General features: G+C 40.7%; 1 protein-coding gene across 8 annotated transcripts; it reads left to right on the top strand.

The window, feature by feature from the left end:
- The first annotated feature begins 444 nt into the window (after window positions 1–444).
- On the top strand, window positions 445–18,402 carry LOC134218127 (ATP-binding cassette sub-family G member 1-like). Of its 8 annotated transcripts, none has more exons than XM_062696996.1 (6): window positions 445–552; window positions 16,080–16,347; window positions 16,424–16,998; window positions 17,065–17,151; window positions 17,245–17,556; window positions 17,618–18,402. In XM_062696996.1, exons 2-6 carry the CDS (start codon window positions 16,133–16,135, stop codon window positions 18,208–18,210), a joined length of 1,782 nt encoding a protein of 593 aa, XP_062552980.1. In that variant the 5' UTR covers window positions 445–552; window positions 16,080–16,132; the 3' UTR covers window positions 18,211–18,402. The 8 variants fall into 8 exon arrangements, with proteins under 8 accessions (XP_062552980.1, XP_062552985.1, XP_062552979.1 ...); XM_062697001.1 differs by lacking the exon at window positions 445–552 and adding an exon at window positions 840–955; XM_062696995.1 differs by lacking the exon at window positions 445–552 and adding an exon at window positions 921–1,060.
- The last annotated feature ends 1,182 nt before the right edge of the window (window positions 18,403–19,584 follow it).

The raw sequence follows: 19,584 nt of genomic DNA, 5'->3' as shown, positions 1-19,584 counted from the left end.
CAACTAGCCCCGGTGTACCTTACTTAAGTCTGATATTATATTTTTCGTATGAAAAGCATAGTTTCTTGCTTTGGAGAGAATTGGATGACGAATAAAAAATATTAATAATAATGAAATGCGCTTTTCCTACATTGTCCACAATTGCAATCGAAAGATTTCAATTGTTTCGTTTGAAATACCACATGCTCAAAGTTTAACAAACCCGTAATCATGTGAGGTGGAACTAAAGCTCATCTATGATGAGGGTGAGCTTTGTTCCATGAATCCCAAATCAAAACAGAGAATAAGTTGTGTTCATCAGCTTACAAATGAGAGCGACCTGGCCATCCTAGAAGATCCACAAACACAAATTCACCAAGTTACAGCGCCTTCGATGGCTGGTCACTCTACTTGAGCAAACTATCATCCACCCCTCAGAAAACAGCAAGCGCCACTATGCATAGTGTTCAGTCGTCTTCAGTTCGCGATCGGACACGGTGGTGGTATTTCGCCGGGGCCTACAGGCTAGTGGCAACGTGAAACAGCTAAAAAGCGGCACTCCAATAAAAACCGGTAATGATGAGTTCGCTTTTTTCGCTAAAATTAACTGAAAAGGGTCGTGTACTTCTGAAGATGTACGGATGCTGATCTTTGGAAGCTTCTGTGGTTGAGCTGAGGGTGGAACATCCCATCAATTTCCAACGTAGTTCAACACAAATCTCCTGCAGTTTAGAAGTGAAAGTGTTTGCCCGAACGGACACAACCGGCGTCCAGTTGCAGATGTTTGTGATTTACACTTATGCAATCTGGAAAAGCAGCAGTGTGTGCAATGAAAACAAGTGATAGTTTCGATGTGTTTTGCACACCGAAGGGCAGTATTGGTTGAGGAAGCAAATTTAATCAGCACAATAATGCATGTGGGTGAAACAGTGACCTACTAGAAAAGCCGATATAAACAGACACCAATGGGACAAATGTAAATAATTGAATAGTTATTACTTGGACGATGGGTAAATTGTTCCTGCAAACTAGCAGATATCGGTCCTATCATCATTGGCGCGACAGTACACGCTGCGATGTCGTGAGTTGCACATTTGGAAATTTGTTTAAAAACGCTTCTACGACGTAAATTAGTTCGAATTTATTTACATTCATAATAAAGACTGAGCTGGTATTGTTTGTAATTATCTAGTATATGAAATATTATTTACTATCTTTACGAGCATTCCAACTTGTGCATTTGATTTGCTACAGCTGAATGATTTAGAAGATCATTAACCACCAACCAATAAAAGTAGTTTTGAGTTTTACAATGTTGAAATATCCACATCGATTGTAGAATGGATCACCATACCAATGAATTAACTGTAAGAATAATGCCTTTGATTTGAAGAAAACCCAGTGAAATCACAAAGCCTATAGTGCGTCATTCTCATTCCATACAAGGCATACGACAGTCATCATTTTAAAACGGTTCAGTTGAGAACGTTAACAAGATGCTTCGAATGACTCCAACGGAGGTTCATAGGCGAAATTGAATGTTACAAAATCCGAACACGAGGCGTTGATTGTGCGAAAACTTGTTTCGGTTAGCCGTGAGTTTAATATTATTTTGGATCACTATTCATAACGAGAAAGTGTTGGGTACAAAGTCTACAGAAACGTGAACTTTAAAATATGTGAATTTCTATCTAAGACAAGCAGAAAACCAAAAGTTGATTTTTCTGAGGTGCACAAGCAGTAACACGTTTTTACGTAACTACTCCGAGATTTATTCTGTACCAAACTCTGCAAGTGCAGCACATTGACCAGTGCATCGATTTTCAGTTAAACTGCCGTTGAACTTGCTTGATTAGAGTGTGATACAGGCAGCAAGTCATAGCAACGTTGGTCCCAACGATTGCATCCGAGAGTTTCAATGCAAACATTTGCATTGCTATTGCAGACAGTGACAAACTGCCCCTAAAACATGCAATAAAGATGCAGACAGGCAGATGATGTGCGAGTAGAGGCGTTGTTTGAGAAACTGAGTGAAGGTTACTATTACGTTGCATGCGGAAATCAATGTTGGCTTGGACGGCATTGATCACACAGCGTCTGTTTGGGTTCACATGAGGAGTTTCTAAACAAAATGCTAAGAGGAATGACATGGTTGATCATTTTCTCTTATCAGCCACGTGACTCACAATGCGTCTGTCCCGATGAGCATACACATTTTTTAGGTTGGAAGAATCGGGCAAATTATGAAAAGGAGAAAAACTTTACTAATTTGAGCAATTTGAGACTAAAGGAAGTTTGGCGGTTTGGAGCAAATCGATTGTTTCCCGAAATACATTGATTCACGATTTCTGATTTTATTTAATTAATCTTGGGTGGCAAGGTATTTTCGTCGACATAGTTGAAAGGATTGCAATGTTCCGAAACTCCAATGTAACTTTTTTATATAGACAAAATGTACGGAATTTTATGTAGAATAGTCAAATTTTTATTTTGACCAATGATCAATTTTATAATGAGCGTCAAGATGGAGAGCAATTTTATAATATTTCAATCAATTCAAAAGTGAAGAATTGCAGTCATTTAAAAATTTACAGAAATAAAGATTAGGAATTAAAATTCAAATAAGCTGCCAGATTACACAAGAACAAAATATCATGATTGTTGGGGCAAGAGTGCCACCCCTGTGTTCGTTAATTTTCCCGAGAAGCTGGCAAACACATAGTACTAAGGGTAAATCTTGCCTGCCCCCTAGCAAGCCTGTTTTGAACGTGCAGCAGAGAAGCAATTTGTAAATCACATTTTGGAGCTTGAACAACTATGCTAAGGTATTTGTCCTCGTGATTTACGCGGCCTTGCGTTTGCGCTAGCGAAACGCAACAAACTAAACCATCCGTTCAACCGAGAGACAGACCAAACAACATAATTTCTATTCTCAGGATTATAGAACCCACGTCAGCTGAAAATGCTTCAGAAATAGCTTTTTTGCATTATTTTTTTCTGGGATTCAAACTAGATACATAAAAATGAATTTCTTTCTGTCTGACCCTTATGGATTCCGAAACCAGTGAATCGGTCGGCATAAAAAATTAAACTGTGAATGCAAATAAATGTCAGTGCCAACTAAGACGAAGTTCAACGAATCAGCTACAGAGCTATCTGTATAAAATCTAGACATACACAGATTCTGCAAAGTTCTAAAAAAATTAGTCTTTCTATACAGATAATAAACTAATTCAGAAATGTAAAATCTAAATATAATAATTAATAAAGTCTAAGTATGCAAAAATTTTATACATGTTTGACAAGGTTTAAATACAGAACTATTGAAAATCTGTCATCCGCTGGTTAGTTGTAACGGTGGTTAATAGATGGGAGACCTCCAAAAGAAAATGTCGGTGAAAATACTAATTAGATGAATATGATGAATGCGATTCATAAGAACAACCCTCCCGGAATCCAATACTAATTCCACTCTCGTTTTCGAGGGCACTCCACAGCGGAAGGAAGCTTTGCTGAGTCGCAGCATGCATGAAATAATAAAAATGACTGTTGTGCGTTGCTTACGAATCAAGGGGGAGCCCCAAGGGGCAACTAACTCTAAACTTTCGACAGTATCCAGAAATACTAACAACTACTAGCAAAAAACTGCGTCGTATCTACGGCAATTTGATCAAAGAGCCCTGGTTGGGAAAGCATGAAACACAACGCCTCCCAGTCGATACAGTCCACCCATGGTCCATGTGTAGGTTCGATGGCATTAGAATCATGAAATCCGGTTGGAAAGTTTTCTAGTATCTGTAGAAGGTAGAAATCAGGTGTTTCCAATACGGGGAAGCACTGTTTTTCACGTACAAACGCCATAACAACCGAACTAGCAACCGTTTCTTTGTTTGACGAAAATCATGGATACTAGAAATACCACGAAATACTATTGCTAGACAATGAGTAATATTATCGCAAAGTTTAGAGTTCTTTGCCCCTTGGGGAGCCCTCGAAAACGTGATCGAAATTAGTTTTGGATTCCGGAAGGCTTATCCTTGAAGATTTTTTGTGGACAGTTTCCTACGCGCAGTTTCATCCCGTTCGTCGTCTACTTTGAAACTTGTGATTTGCTGTGAGTTGCTTATCTGTTTTGTTTTTGCAAACCGCTCTGGTACACTAAAATAATCCCGCTACCATCCGGAGATGGGAAATCACTTGGTGTGGAATCGAAACTAGAATAAAAGCAGGGCTTTAGCTTAAAATTCCACACTGATCGGTTAAACGAACAAATTTATGAAATTCTAGATTTCAAAATTTGACTTCCGTGAGAACTTGACCGTTTGGGGGTTAAAGATTTATCTTTTGTTCAAAAGCTATCGATGAAGAAATATGAAAGCTACTGAAGAAGGAGTACTTACAATTGTTAAACCTGCAATTGTTAAACCACCAACCAGAAGTGCAGTAGAGATAAGGAATTCAGTCGCTGTTGTCCCATACAGGGTCTCCTATAGATTTTCAACCTTCTGAACACAGAAAACAATCGCTCAGCAGCAGCAGATATTGGAATGGTGATGAATGTCTTTACATACTTGACACGTTTTGGCAGAAGATCTATCAAATGTGGCTGCTCCTGCAGATAGTCACGACATTTGAGACACTTTCAGCAGATTTGGTACCTTCTATCAACAACTGCAGAAACATATCTCGTTGCACCATTAACCGCTCCGCGTCGCCTGAAGCATCATTGGCAAAGTTGTGAAAAATTCAACTAAACCAGAATAGTTCGCCAGGACAGACGACATCTACACATACATTTCAGTTCGTCTTACTGCGCAAAGCGGTCCTAGATTGGTGGTATCATTTGATTAGAGTGAAACAGAATCCCAAACAAAATTGATCGCTGAGAGCCCGTTTTGGAGAATTCTAGACAAAATTAATCATATCCTTCTTTAATCATAGTTAATGTATTCCTATAGGCAGGAATAGTCTTAATGGTTGACGTTTAATAATTGAGTCAAACAAAGAACATGCAGCATGAACTGCACATTCAATGTAAATAAAATAGTCTGGTAGCAATTTAAATCGACCGTGATACCGTTTCTGGCACGTCCTCTTGCCTCTAGGGGTCCTGGAAGAGTAACCATCCTAAACTCCCAGACTACTGGTCTATAGCCAAATATATCTAACGGAGTGGGCCTCTTTTAGTCCTCGAGTCCCAGGGTCTATGGAAGTAATGGGGAGGTTTTCGGACTTGGTTTACAAAAAAGTTCGGGGGATAGATTTATATTCACGTCTGTTCAGTTCATTCCCAACCGAACTGAATGTCTAGCCGCAACATCAGATGAAGAAGACCAATCTTGCATCACACGAGGCTCCGCCCATCAAAATTGTCCACACCGAAAGCCCACCCGTTCCAGCGTCACCGGCAGCTTTTTGTGTATACATATACGGAGGCACGACAGCAAGATGGCGTTCAGTTTCCATTCGACGACCGGAGCGACAGCAGAAGCAGCAGTAAGCAAACCATCGAAGCATCGAGAACAGCGCAGTAAGCCGAGCGCGAGCGAGATAGCTTGATCGCCAGCAGACTGCTGATCGAGTGCTGGCGCAGTGGTCTCCCGAGCCGTCGTGCGGGTGACAGCAGCAACAGATGAAGAAGAAGAAAAAGCACAGTGTATAATTGAGAGAAAAATGAATACAGTTGTTTAAAGTGTTTTCCCGTGTTTGCTTCCACCCACTGTCCTTCCAGTCCCACCAACAGAGTTAATTGAAATAATTAGCCTTTATCAAGGCTAAGAGTTAATCAAAAATAGTTTTCGGTTGCTGCTAGCCAGGGCGCTAGTCCAGCTCAACCCACCCCCGTGGCTTCATGAGGCGAAGCCATCCCGGGAAGGAACGCGAGCACCCACCGAGGCACACCAGCGCAGTACAGTCCGCTGCCATCCTCAACAACGTCGATCCCGCTGGGCGGCAGAGGTCAAGGATGAACAGCACAAGTCGCACAGTCGGACGGTTGTGCCTGAACGGGTAGGGCGGCACATCGGCAACGTAGGGTGGCACTATGCGACATGCCGGTGGAAGCGTGTCACTGCGACAGTAACGACGATGAATAGGTGGCAAGCAGATTGCGGCAGTAACTTCTTGAATGGAGGGGTAACCATTTTCCGATGAAGGGCCCCGCGTGGAAGGCGTTCCCACAGAATGGCGATAAGCTAGTCAAACAAAATAGTTTCCGGCACCCGGCGTCCCTCGACGAGCCGTTGGTTAGGGGTTGACGTCGTTAGGCTTAAGTACGTTAGACATAATGTGTGTTAGGCGTAATGGACGTTTGGCATAATTCTGCCTTCTTTATGTCATGGGCTGTTCTTTGGGTCATTTTATGCCTAACGTCCATTATGCCTAGCGTACATTATGCCAAACGTCCGTTATACCTAACGTTCTTTATGCCTAACGTACTTATGCCAAACGTCTTTATGCCCAACACACTTATGCTTAACGGGGTATACCCGTTGGTTAGGGCTTACTATAGCCGCTTAAAAAAGGGGAATTAGAGCTGGTAAACGAGGTTCGTTGGCAGGTTACTGAAGGGCATTCTTCAACCAGCCCTGCCGTCCTATTTAGCTACGCTTAGTCGACAACTAAGAAGCTTATTCCTAAAGCAAAAAATTGTTTTGATTTATTTTAGCTAATTCAAACTCAAATTCGCCTACATGGGTCTCAGTATGCAAGTTACTATCAACTGTGAAAACAAAAAATAATGAACCAGTCGGTACTGCCAGCGCCCACATGAGTCGCAGTTGAGCGCTGGTGGTTACTATCAATTCCCCTAGAGCCAACATGTTGAGCATCCGCGAGTACAATTTTGCACTGCCTTATTTCATATGGGTCTTGATTCTACATTGAAAGTATCTTATTGCTGCCCTAAAATCGCATTTATACATCACCTGAAAATATATTTTATTTTAGGATACTTGGGTCATTCTCAACGAGTAGCTGGTTCGGGCTGTCAATGGCTGCTCGAGAGTGGAGGACAAAATAGACTGCAAGGCTATGACTGAACGGGTACAAACGTAATGTCGGCGACGGCGACCGGACTTGATCCGGATACTTGGGCCGGAGCCTTCCTCGTACAACAACAGCTGCACCATCTCGGCACTACCTCGTTTTCGTTCCAGTGTCGTATGGCTGTTAGCTCATTTGCTTGACTCAATCACTCGATTTTGCAGGAACACTTTTTACGATTCGCTCGTCAGTCAATGATCGAAGAACTATTTTTACTCGTTTTGCGCGCGAACCGTCCATATTGATCCGTTTTCTCCCACGTTCCTTCCGCGATCCATCGCACCCGTGATTTGTCATCCCGTCGGCTACCAAAGTCCATCCACCGGAGGATTTATTTTACTGCTCAACTTGGTAGCAACGCCACACGCGAATAGGGTTCTAAAACCTAGCCTTCCTTCCGAATGTAACCAAGCAGTGAAAATCGTAAAATATTTTCTCTTTTACAATGAATAACTTGTAACTTTTATTGTTACAACCGTTGCAATAATATACCAGCGCACACGAAAACTGCAGAGGGAATGCTTGTCCAGTCGACCACGACGACACTGTGGAGTTCTACAGGGTGTCTACTACCTGGAAAATACCTGGAATTATCAGGGAATTCCTGACATAATCAGGGAAATTTCAATACCCGCTGATAATGAGTGAAATTCTCTCAAAAAATAAAAAAATCTTAAAAATATCCTAATAAATATACCAATCAAATCTATTGAAAATGTAGTAAACGTTAATGGATCGTTGTTCCGCAAAAAACGTTTTGCCATCTTCTAAAGAATTCCTGGAGAATTTCCGAAGCTATTCCTTGTGAAATCTAGGAATTTATTCGGGAAATCAATTAGGGATTGCTTAGTAAATTCTTTTGAGTATTCTCTCGGAAATTTTTTAGGAATATATTGAAAAATACTAAATTAGTTAGGATTTTTCAAAGCAATTTCTGGAGGAACTTCCGAAGGAATTTCTGGATCAGTTTTTCCAAGGAACTATTCAAAGAAATCACTAAAAGAGTGTCCATATGAATGATAAGCAATTTTCTAAATTATTCCCGGAGCAATTTCGAAACGATTTTCCGGAAGATTTTTCGTATGGTTCCTTTAAGAAATTCCCAAAAGGGAGCCTGAAGCGATTTTCAAAAAAAAAAATATAGAGTGATTTGTGAAGGATTTTTGCTAATTGAATTCTTGAAAGAATAGCCGAAGGATTCCCAAATGGATTTTTCAAAGGAGGCTCTATTTAGGAGAGGTATTTCCAAAGAATTCCTCAAAGAAAAATATCCGGAAAAACCCCTCAAGATACTTCTGAATGAGTTCCTAAAAAATCCCAAGGAATTTAAAAAAATCCGAAGCATTTTCCGAACGGTTTTACAGTAAAGCAGTAATAGAACGCTAGTGGCGCTGTAACCATTGAAATTGTTCTGCCAAAATATACTTCAATAAGCTTAATAACCTATTCAGATCACGATTAGATTTATTTATCGTAATAAATATCGTGTTAAAGCGAAGAAAGAAAATTGAATGTATGAGGATGGCATCAGGTTGTTGTTTATCATTATATTTATGATCATAAAAGGCGTAATCTGAATAGGCCATAACTTGGCCGTTTGACACTTATAGTACCGGTACTTTGGCTGCTAGGTAAAAGCAAACTAGATGTAACATAAAGAAGGTATTATGCCTAACGTCATGGACCCAATAATCTCATATTTTTGCATCAACACATTTCCTGAAGGAGTTTTCGTAAGAAGTTCTGAAGGATTTCCTGAAGAAATTTCCAAACATATTTCCGGAACATTTCCTTGAGAAGTTTTCTTAAATTTTTCAAAAAAACAGCTGAAATAAAATAAAAAAAAGTTCCGACAGAATTTTTAATCAAATTTTCGAAGAAATTCCTAAAAAAAATTAGAAGTAAATCTGCAAAGTATTTTATAAAGATATTTCCGAGGGATTTTCACAAGACATTTACGAACAAACACCTAAAGGAATTAAAATCGTGACGGAATCGCCAAATGCATCTCTAAAGGAATCTCCGGAACAATTCCTTGAGAAGTTTTCTAAAGTTTTAGCAAAAAAAATTTTTCAAATTAAATCCTGGAGGAAGTTCTGAAGCAATTCTTAAAATCCGGAGGATTTTCCAATGGAATCCATAAAGAAATTTTCAAAGAAATACCTGGAGAAGTTTCCTATATGATTCTTAAAGAAATTTTGGTTGAATGGCTGAAGCAATTTCTGGGTGAACTTGCGAAGAAATTCATGGAGGAATTTCTAAAGTAATTTACAACATTGTTATGTGAAGCCACCAAAATATTCTTTAAAATAATATTGTTCACAATATTTACTTTTTTGAATTGATTATTTTCCTGCTAAAATCTATATATGGCGTGTTTGTTTTCGCGAAAATCGGAAGACTGCGGTGGGCCGGGCACGTAGCCAGAATGTCGGACAGTAATCCGGTGAAAATGGTTCTCGACAACGATCCGACGGGAACAAGAAGGCGAGGTGCACAGCGGGCAAGGTGGACCGATCAGGTGGAGGACGACTTGCGGACCCTCCGCAGACTGCGTGGTTGGCGAAGTGCAGCCATGGACCGAGCTGAATGGAGAAGTCTTTTATGTGCAGCACAGGCCACTCCGGCCTTAGTCTGATGATAAATAAATAAATTGTTTTCGCCTGGAAATTAATGTAAAACACCTGGAAAAACCTGGATTTTTTTTTATTTTACAGATGAGTAGACACCCTGTTCTAACATGAAGCTTGGGAAAAAGGGGACCACCGCGCAAAGACGTCTTACCTGTCCGATTGGCTAACTGAAAGAGGGCGAGGTATCCTGGGTTGCTGCGATGAGCTTGAGGCATGAGGCTGTCGTATAACGGCAATCACGTGACAGTGGCATGCATTCTTTAAGTTCATTATCTAGCACCACACATTTTCCTTCCTCTCCAGAAAAAAACCGTATCTCATAATTTAATTAGAAAATGAAATATTATAAGCAAATGCACTGTCACATGAAAGAATATTGTTTCTATTGGCGACCGTGACGGGACACAGGACACCTGCAATCTTCGGAACAGTTGGGTCAATACTAAATTTGGCCTTTACTTCCGGCATTTTTGGGAATCGTTGAGGTGGTTGTGACACCTCGCAGTTGTAACATTCCTTTGATTGTGCACTCGACGACCATTGGTTTTTCAGAAGCGTAGGCATGTAGCGTTTTCTCTGATCCGTAAATTCCAAATGATCCAAATTCGCTTCAGATGTGATCAGTCAATACCGCCGATGACGTTTACATCTGCTCCCGAGTCGATGAGGAAGCGTATGGGGGTCGATGATCCGATGGAACAAGCTAAGATGGCATCTTCAAGTTTGAGAGCACTGACAAGCTAAGGTTGATGGGAATGTGATAGAGATTTTATTATTAGTGTTTGTTCATCATAGTTCTAGTTGTTTTTTTTATTTTATTCTCTACAGTAATTTGAGTTCAAAATTATTTGTTTAAGGATGGCAGTTAATTGTTCAATACCAGATTGTGATCTTGCACATCATCGTCTGGAGCTTCGAGTCGATCCACACATCTGCCGAGGTGTTGTGGAGTTTGCATGACGTTGATCTGTTTCTGGTGACAGGCCGCTACGAAATGACCACGTTGGCCGCATTCATTTGCAGTTGCGGTTTGCCGCTGGGCATTGTCCAATTCGGTGGTTGAAGAGGAAGCATCTAGTGCAGCGCATGCGACGTGCTTGTGTACGTCGGTTGATTTCGGCATTTCGCTGCTGTTTGGCTTGTGGTCCGCCCGCTCTTTCTCCTGTACCTGGGCGCTTACGATTCCATCCTCGATCAGATTCTCGATTACGATCGTTTCTTATCTGTAATAGGGACACGGCAGGTATTTTCGTCTGTTCGTCATAGTCTTGAAAACCAATAAAAGAGACGTTTTTTTTGTAAAACTCATACGTACTAAATCGTAAGCTCAGGAGAAACGTTCTTCTATAGTGGAGTTCTAGCAAATGTACGTTGCTTTCGTTGGTTTTAGCCCCTACGACGATGGACGGAAATACCTGCCGTGTCCCTATGCTACATTCAACCAGATGTCCATTCTCAGACTCGACTGCTTCATCTCGTGTCGCCGACTGGACGATGAAATTTTTATCGTAGCCATATGTCCTTGACTGTTTCACTAGCTCACGATTCCTGAGGCCTGAAAGCAGTCGAGCTCGTACAAATCGATCCTCATCATTTGCGCTGTAATTGCATGCTCTTACTTTACCCATAAGTCGTGCATGGAGGGCAACTGACGATTCGCCCTTCTCCTGCTTCAATCTTGAGAACGCTTCATGCTCGGCTGCGGTATCCGTCATCGATCGGAGATAGTTTTGAATGTTCGTTACAAAAGTCCTGTAGCAGTTTGAGTTTGGCAGATTCGGGCGCAAGTTCGCTGCTTTGACTATCTCTTGCAGTTCATCGGCGATGGAAAGAAATAGTAGCTGACTCCTGTAGACTGGGTCGTGTACATTGTTCAGCGAAGCTGCTATCTGGAAATTCTCAACATAGCGGTTGAATTCCTCCCACATCTTGTTAGCGGCGATGCCAGATGGAAATGGTTTCAAGTGATCCCACCCAGTAGAGTTTTCGCTGCTTCCGCGTTGATGAGCATCATTGGAAGACTTCCATCCATCGTCATTGTCGGTCTGTGCTGCTCTGGTATGTGCCTCGAAACGATTCATAAAGTTGTTCATGTTGGCCATCATCTCTTCCATCCGGTCGGCATTGGTATGGTCCAACGCCGATTGACAAGAATCGATCAGTTTCGTTACTTCAGCCGGCGGTGATTTCGGTGGGGTGCTTGACAAACGTGGGTCTGGTATGTCGCCGTCAGAATTGGGCTTGCTTTCCTGGCTTCGGTTGTCAACTTCGTCACTGGTCAAAATTTCGGCGTTGCTGTTTGATTCTTGAAGCTCCTCTTCGGTGTCTACAGCATCAGCCTGATTCTTGCTTACATCACCGCATGCTTCATCATCACTTGAATCGGAATCTTCGATTCGACGAGTGGATTTCCCTTTAAACATCTTGGTTTATTTTGCGAATGGTTTTTATTCTAGAATAGTAAAATGAAACGACAATTTTATACAACAGCATTTGTTCTTATCATTGATCTATTTCCTTTCTTTTTTTTTATTCTCCGCCGTTTTTTTTTCGACAGTTCGGTCCCTTTCGATTTGCTTATCGTGGTCTATTTGGCTATTTTAGGGCGATATCAATTATCTGCTTTATGTATTTGCTTGGACACATTCAGCGCGGTCCATTTGACCCTTGACTCGCGCAGCGCGGCAACATGACCCGCTTGGTACACTTTGTTCCACCACCGTTTCATCTCGTTTTTAAAGTTTTTATTCTCACTAACCTGATATTTTTTTCAGTAGCAGTAATGTGTTACTTTTATTATATCGCGAAATTATAAACTTTTCTGAGTGGTTCTTTTCTAAAAAAAATGCTTATGTCGGTTACACTCCTGGCAGGATCGGCATTGTGGAGTTCTAACATGAAGCTTGGGAAAAAGGGTGACCACCGCGCAAAGACGTCTTACCTGTCCGATTGGCTTTAACTGAAAGAGGACGAGGTATCCTGGGTTGCTGCGATGTGCTTGATGCATGAATGCTTGCAATGAATGCATGTACATAATGCTGTCGTATAACGGCTATCGCGTGGCGGTGGCATGCATTCTTTAAGTTCATTATCCAGTACCACACAGACACTTCCATCGGATGAATGATTGCTACCAGAATGACGAACACAGCCCACAGTTGAACTGCAACTAGTGAAGCAGGAGCTTGTTGTGCATCTCGGTGTATGGACGGCAGTGAATGCTCCAGGGGTAAGGATGGAACTTGCCCTTAACTTGCACTGCATTTGACATAGGTCCACGACGATGACACCAGCACAACTTGTTTGCACAGATGTGTGGGAACAAGTTCCGACACGCTTGCACCTCAGACAACTCGTTCACCGATCGAATGCACGGGTCGCCTAGTTGACCAGATTGGCTTCCAATCCGCTTCCTATTAATGGAAGACGACCATCTCGAGTTCCATTCATCTCGACCATCTCGAGTTTTAATGTTAATTTCACAACAAAATTCGATACAAAGCTGATGAACAAAATGGAAATGCCATTTTCTTACATGTTAAAAAAAAATGACAAACATCGGTCTCCTAGGCCACGCCCCTATTACTTTTTTCATCAAGGCTGCATCGCCATTTCGATCGCGCTCGGTGCGTTTGCGCTAGAATAGGATGTGACAATAGAATTGCGACTGCCTTGTTGTTTCTTCAGTCGGTTGCTTCGACGAGGGGGTGGCCAGTGCTTCCGAATATTTTTTTTTACAAAATCCGCCGAATAGTATATGTAAAAAAAATCATGTTTTCTCGTTCATTTCTTACATTATTCGTAATAAAAGATGCTACGTACTATTAGAAAGAGAGGGTTTTTTAATATAATTAGACAGTGAAATGGGTAAACAGTTGATTAATAGTGCTTCAATTCGAGTGTGTTAAATTAGATAACCCTTGAGAATCATGAATACCTACATAATTTGCAGTCTAGTATGAATTCATTTTACAAACTTTTGAATTTTGTCATAAATTTCAATTTAATCACCCAGCAATACGGCCAAGGCAACAACAAACTGCCCTTTTGAAAATGGTATACCGCCGATCGAAGTAATCGATTGTCATTTTCACCCAATCAGCAACCGGTACGATTTTGACAGAAAATCGATACGATTTTTAATGACTAATTGGCACATCCTATCCTAGCGTTTGCGTACACAGACGAAGCCAGGGCAGTCCACTTCTGTTGCTTGATGGCAGCACTGCCCATGATCGCATATTTGTAACACTCGCATTTTTGTTCATTTTGTAAAAAGCCTGTGAATTGTTCAGGAAGCTCAATTTACTGCATCCAATCCCACAATAGTAAAATAGGCTTTACCATCATGCTTATCTGTGGTAAGCTGGAAATTATTGAGTTTGTGGAGAGGATTGACAAACGATTTATAAAATCAACCAAATGCTAATGTTACAAATATGCGATCGGGGCAGAGCAGTCGCTCGCTCTTCTGCGCTTATCGCGTATAGGCTCGCTCCACATTATGATTCACCACCTTTAAATAGATTAAATTTTCTTAACCCTTTCGACTTTCAAAACTTGTGCTCCACTCATTTGCCGGTTGGTTAAAAAACTCATGCCAAAACCAAGTATTCAAAGTTCAGTGTCAAACATAGGTCAATGAGTTCCTCACTTATGTATAACAATTGATTTTCACACTTTTTCTGATCAGGAGGTGGTGTTAACTCAAATTCCATAAGATTAGCAAAAGTTTTAGGTGATCGCGTGGAGCAGATAGGGCAAACGATGCCAAAAACCTACTCTAAATTATCCCTGAAAAGATATTTACATCTTCTGATCACACTAAGCGAGCTTTAAGCTCATGCACATGCATGAAAAAGAAAACGATTTACATGATCTGCTACTAAATAGAGCTGGTTTTTGAAAGCATCTACCTATAACATGTTTTTTTTCTCATTTTGATTAATTAATTCTTACAAAAAATGTGATCACATCATGCCAGAAATTATTAACAGAAAATGTTATGTATGATGCTACTTCAGGGTTACTGAAAGGCATCAATAATGAGCAGCAATCGATACCTATGGCGCTTATACTAGAGCAGCGTACTCGATGATGTATGAAGAGTGACCTCTTCTCTTATTGCTTTAGGTCTTTGAGGGACCACTTAGCGTCCACCTACCGGTCTGAAAATTTAAGGGGTTTAATTTTCAATTAATTCGAACATTTTCCAGCAACGAAACCATAAAATTTTCACTTTTGCAAGATAAGGGACGGTCTACTATCCATCCATCCTTACCCTTCCTCAGCATTCGAAATGACGTACCCAGGACCGATCTCTATTGTTATATTCTATTCAAGTTCTAAGATGCAGCTTTATCACTCAACAAAAAGTATCTTGGTATCAATGTTCACTTATCTTATTTTCACTGACATGTAATGACCATGCTTTTCGTCATATAAATTATTGCTGATTTCAGCTGTTTACGCATATATAAGTCAAGCGCATTGAAACCCATCCATCGACTTCGATTCATTATGTTAGCAAACTGGTACTCATTGAATTACGAAAAAAAGTTCCCATGAATAATGCTTTGTTAAAATTATCAAATTTTTGATAATTATATCGTTAGTCCAGAAAACCATGGGCAAGGTTGATAGCCCGCATGGTAGGCCTACTTCACGGTGAATAATTTTTAGCGTCAACTTATCATCGAGGAAGCTTCTTTAGCACAATATTAAATGGCTTGTAACTCCATCATCGTCGACGTTGTAATCAAATAAACAGTAGATTTGTTGATGAAATTTGGGTTGGAAAAATAGGCTCGTTATAGATGAAACAATACAAACTGGATTTAATTAGACTTGTTTTGTTCATAACGGAAAGTTAAATCAGAGAATCATTTTATTTGGGAACTGGTTCGAAACGCGAGTGATGCTCATTTGCGCGGATATTCAAATTATTTTCTTGTAATTTATTCAGCATATTTGCGTCAGAATGTCTAATTTTGTTCAGTCAACTTCATTACGTTCAACCGGATTTTCAGATTCATGGTGATACAGGAATAAAAATATTATGAAACATTGAATTTGACGAGTGATAGTTGAAAAAAGCAAACAAATTATTCTTTACATAGGGGAACTGTTCAGCACTTCGTCTCATAGCTGTTCCCCATGTCCATCCCATTAAAAATAAAGCAATGAAAATAAATTTGATTTGTTTCTTTTTTTTTTGGGATTTTTTTCAGCAGTGAGCACGCATATTTTAGCAAAAAGAAGCGAAAAGATTGATGCTCTAATTGTTTGGTTTGCGATGATATAATATATGTTCAGTGAGATGGAAAACGGAACAGTTCCCCTATATATGTATTTATTCTAGGTGATGAATAGTTGTTAAGCCAACCACACTGTATAATTGTTAAACATTAAATTTCCTTTCAGATGACTAGTTTTGTTTCACGATCCACCTGAAAGGTCAACCGTCATTACCCACAATGTGTGCCAACGACATCACCGAAGTGGCCATCCCCTTGATGGATGTCTCCACCACCGTGCTGACCTTCGAAAACCTCAACTACTCGGTCCACCAGGGGTCCAAATGCATTCTTCAGGATGTGTCCGGTTCGTTCCGTTCTGGCCGACTGGCGGCCATCATCGGACCTTCGGGAGCCGGTAAATCATCGCTGATGAATGTTCTCAGCGGGTTCAAGTGAGTTGCGTTCAAAGTTCTTACATTCCCCCAACGCGATTCGTAACCGCCCTGTCTGTTATCAATTACGTTTCAGGGTGAAAGGATTAAAGGGTAGAATTCTGGTGAACAACGAGAGCGTTGATCGTCGACGTTACCGGCAAATGGTTGCATATAACCCGCAGGACGTGATGCTGTTACCGACCATCACTGTTACGGAGACCTTGCTCTATGCAGCCGACTTACGAATGCCATCCAGTGTGTCGCGGTTTCAGAAAACCAAAATAGTCAACGACATCATTGCGTTGCTGGGTTTAGAAAAGTGTGCCAATAACCAGACTCGCGTTCTTTCCGGTGGGGAGAAGAAACGACTTTCGATCGGACAGGAATTGGTATCCAATCCACGGATAATGTTCTTTGACGAGCCCACCAGTGGACTGGACAGTGAATCGTCATATCAAATAGTGTCATATTTGAAAGACATGGCACGGCAAGGTCGATGCGTTATCAGTGTGGTGCATCAGCCTAGTTCTGATCTGTTGGAATTGTTTGATGACGTTTATGTTGTTGCCGATGGGCAATGCATGTACAAAGGTCCGTTGGATGAGCTAACTCAAGCCTTCGCTGACGTGGGTTTGATTTGTCCACAGTATTACAATAGAGCTGACTTCGGTAATTTTTTTTTCAACCTAATTATTTAAATTATCTAAAAATGAATCGATGTTTCCTATTTTTCAGTCATCAAAATGGCATCAAAATCATACTCTGAACCTGACAAGATTCACATGTTGAAGCAACGAATGAAAACAGCAACTATTTCGAACGGTATGCAAAAATGCAATCTCACAGCGACGTCACTCACGCGCGCACTGGGAGTCACTTTATTTCCAGACTGATTATCATCTCTGTTTCACGCAGGTTACAACAACACCCAGCAGAACGGAAATCTTCAATCAAGGACTCTGGACGAGATTAATAACACCTCTCAGTATCCCATTTCCCAGTGGCGTCAGTTTGCGATCCTAACACGGAGAACTTTTCTGGGAACCATACGCAATTTCACGCTGACGGTGCTTCGATTTCTTGGGCACGTTCTGTTCGGATTAATAGTCGGCACAGTTTATTACAATATCGGAGATGACGGCGCTAAGGTGATTACGAACATTGCCTACATCATGCTGATTCTTCTGTTCACCGCATTTGCAAATTCGATGACTGTTGTTTTGACATGTAAGTAGCGAACTTATTTACTTAACCGATAGTTAACTTATCATTTTCTATCGTTTCATAGTCCCATTGGAGATGGCTGTATTTATCCGAGAGTACAAGTCCAACTGCTACTCTATCGGAGCCTATTTCTTTTCGAAGATCGTTGCGGACTTCCCGCTGATGATCGGAGGTGTTACCTGCTTTCATCTCATATCGTATTACATGACCGGCCAGATCAACGAAACTGATCGGATGTTAATGTTTTGGGGCATGTGCGTGATGATGGGTTGGTACGCTCAAATCTACGGAATGCTTGGAGGTAGTCTGTTTCCGATTGAGGTGAGTCCCTTTCTGGTACCAACCACGTTGATTCCAGCCGTCCTGTTCAGTGGGTTCTTGATCCGGTACGATGAGCTGTTCGGTGTGTTCAAACCGTTGACGTACATCTCGGCGTTCAGATTTGCATTCGAGGGAGTGTCGATGGCGGCCTACGGGTTCGAGAGGGAGGATTTGAATTGCAGTGAGATGTTTTGCTACTATCGGAAAGCGAAGAAAGTTCTTGAGATGCTGGACATGGAGAACAGTTGCATTTGGGTGGATTTTGGGGGAATGGTGGTTATCATTCTAGCATTGCATATTTTACTGTATTTCAGCTTGCGCTACAAGGTACGATGAAGTGTTCTTCAAAAACATTATTCAGATTAGAAATAGGATAGTACTTAACAGTTTTAAATGTGGTTATACATGTGTAAATCAACCGGTTAGACTGTTTCTCTCCTCCAAGATGCCTTTAAAAATTCTGTGATTATGTAATAGAACTAATGTCAGTGAATATATTGTGAAATAAACGAATAGCTATTCCAATAACCTGTTTCTTACCTTTCTGAAAGAATCATCACTGAAGATGTCTTCAATATTTTTGTTATTAACTTTATATTCTTCTAGTATAAAGCATTCTTATTTTTGATAAGAAAACACGTAGCATGATGCCAATAATTTTATATTTTAAATCAAATAAATTTTTTGACGTGGGACTACGTCTGGAATTTCTATACAGTGTACAGTGCGATTACGAAAATCGAAAAGTGTTAGGAAAATATGATAGATTTTTAGCATAGCAGTTTCTGAATGGATTTTCAATTTTTCAATCATTCGATTAAGAAAGTGCCAACGCTTCCAATTTCAAAGTTATCTCATTGTTGGGCAACTATAATGATCTTAATCTGTACGCCTACGTTAATGACTCTCGATTTTGTTTCTGTCACTTTTTCCCCATTTGTTGAAGCCATAGTTTTGTCGATGAAATAGTTTCTATCGTCGTACGTGAAGAATTTATGCCTCTTCTCAGTTAAATACTACGGGAGACGTTTGCAAGCGTCACAGGATCACGGAAAAACGCTGCGGTCACTGAAATCTCTGTCAATCTGAAATTTATCCTTGATCCCCTGAATGTCACTCAAAATCTCATTCCTAAAGCCAGGAAACTCGACAACAGATACCACAATTGGCGGAATCCTTCGCTTCTTCGCATGAATCGAATCACCTGGGCTAAAGGTGGATTCGATTTGCTCAATTTCTTCATGAACAAATTCGAACTGATTGCTCAGTTCGATAGAAAAATAAATATTTCCAATGTTAGAGTTAGAAGGAATATTTGAAGTCTCCACCTTCCTTCTATTTTTACCGCGCTTTGGCAGGATGGTCTTGAAACCTTTTTCTTAAAAGGAAGTGGAGAATTCAGAGACTCCCCCTTCCTCTTGTTTACCTTTACCTTACGTTACCTTCTAAGAGGTTTTCTCCCAGAACGGTGTCCTTTCAGGATTACCACTGCTAGTTGGAATTTTATTTCCGCAAACTGGTCCGTCGTAAAACGAAAGCACGGGTCCAAGCAAAGATCGTAATGAGATCAGTAGTACAAAAGGCGCTGAGAAGCACTGTTCCACTTAAAATTGCTTCGGGAAATATAGAAAACTCCCTTCGGCAAAGAGAAAATAGACCCATTTGCATTTGTTGGTTACATTGATGGATAAATGGATTTCTTATTTCATC

Source organism: Armigeres subalbatus, chromosome 2 (assembly GCF_024139115.2).
Source record: "Armigeres subalbatus isolate Guangzhou_Male chromosome 2, GZ_Asu_2, whole genome shotgun sequence".
Classification (NCBI taxonomy): domain Eukaryota; kingdom Metazoa; phylum Arthropoda; class Insecta; order Diptera; family Culicidae; genus Armigeres; species Armigeres subalbatus.
The sequence above is the reverse complement of the archived record's forward strand: the minus strand, read 5'-3'. Positions and strand labels throughout refer to the sequence as shown.

Coding starts and splice junctions, on each gene's coding strand:
- LOC134218127 (XM_062696996.1), top strand. CDS start 16,133: ATGTGTGCCAACGACATCACCGAAGTGGCCATCCCCTTGATGGATGTC. Junction 16,348..16,423: donor AATGTTCTCAGCGGGTTCAA/GTGAGTTGCGTT, acceptor ATTACGTTTCAG/GGTGAAAGGATTAAAGGGTA. Junction 17,152..17,244: donor AACAGCAACTATTTCGAACG/GTATGCAAAAAT, acceptor TGTTTCACGCAG/GTTACAACAACACCCAGCAG.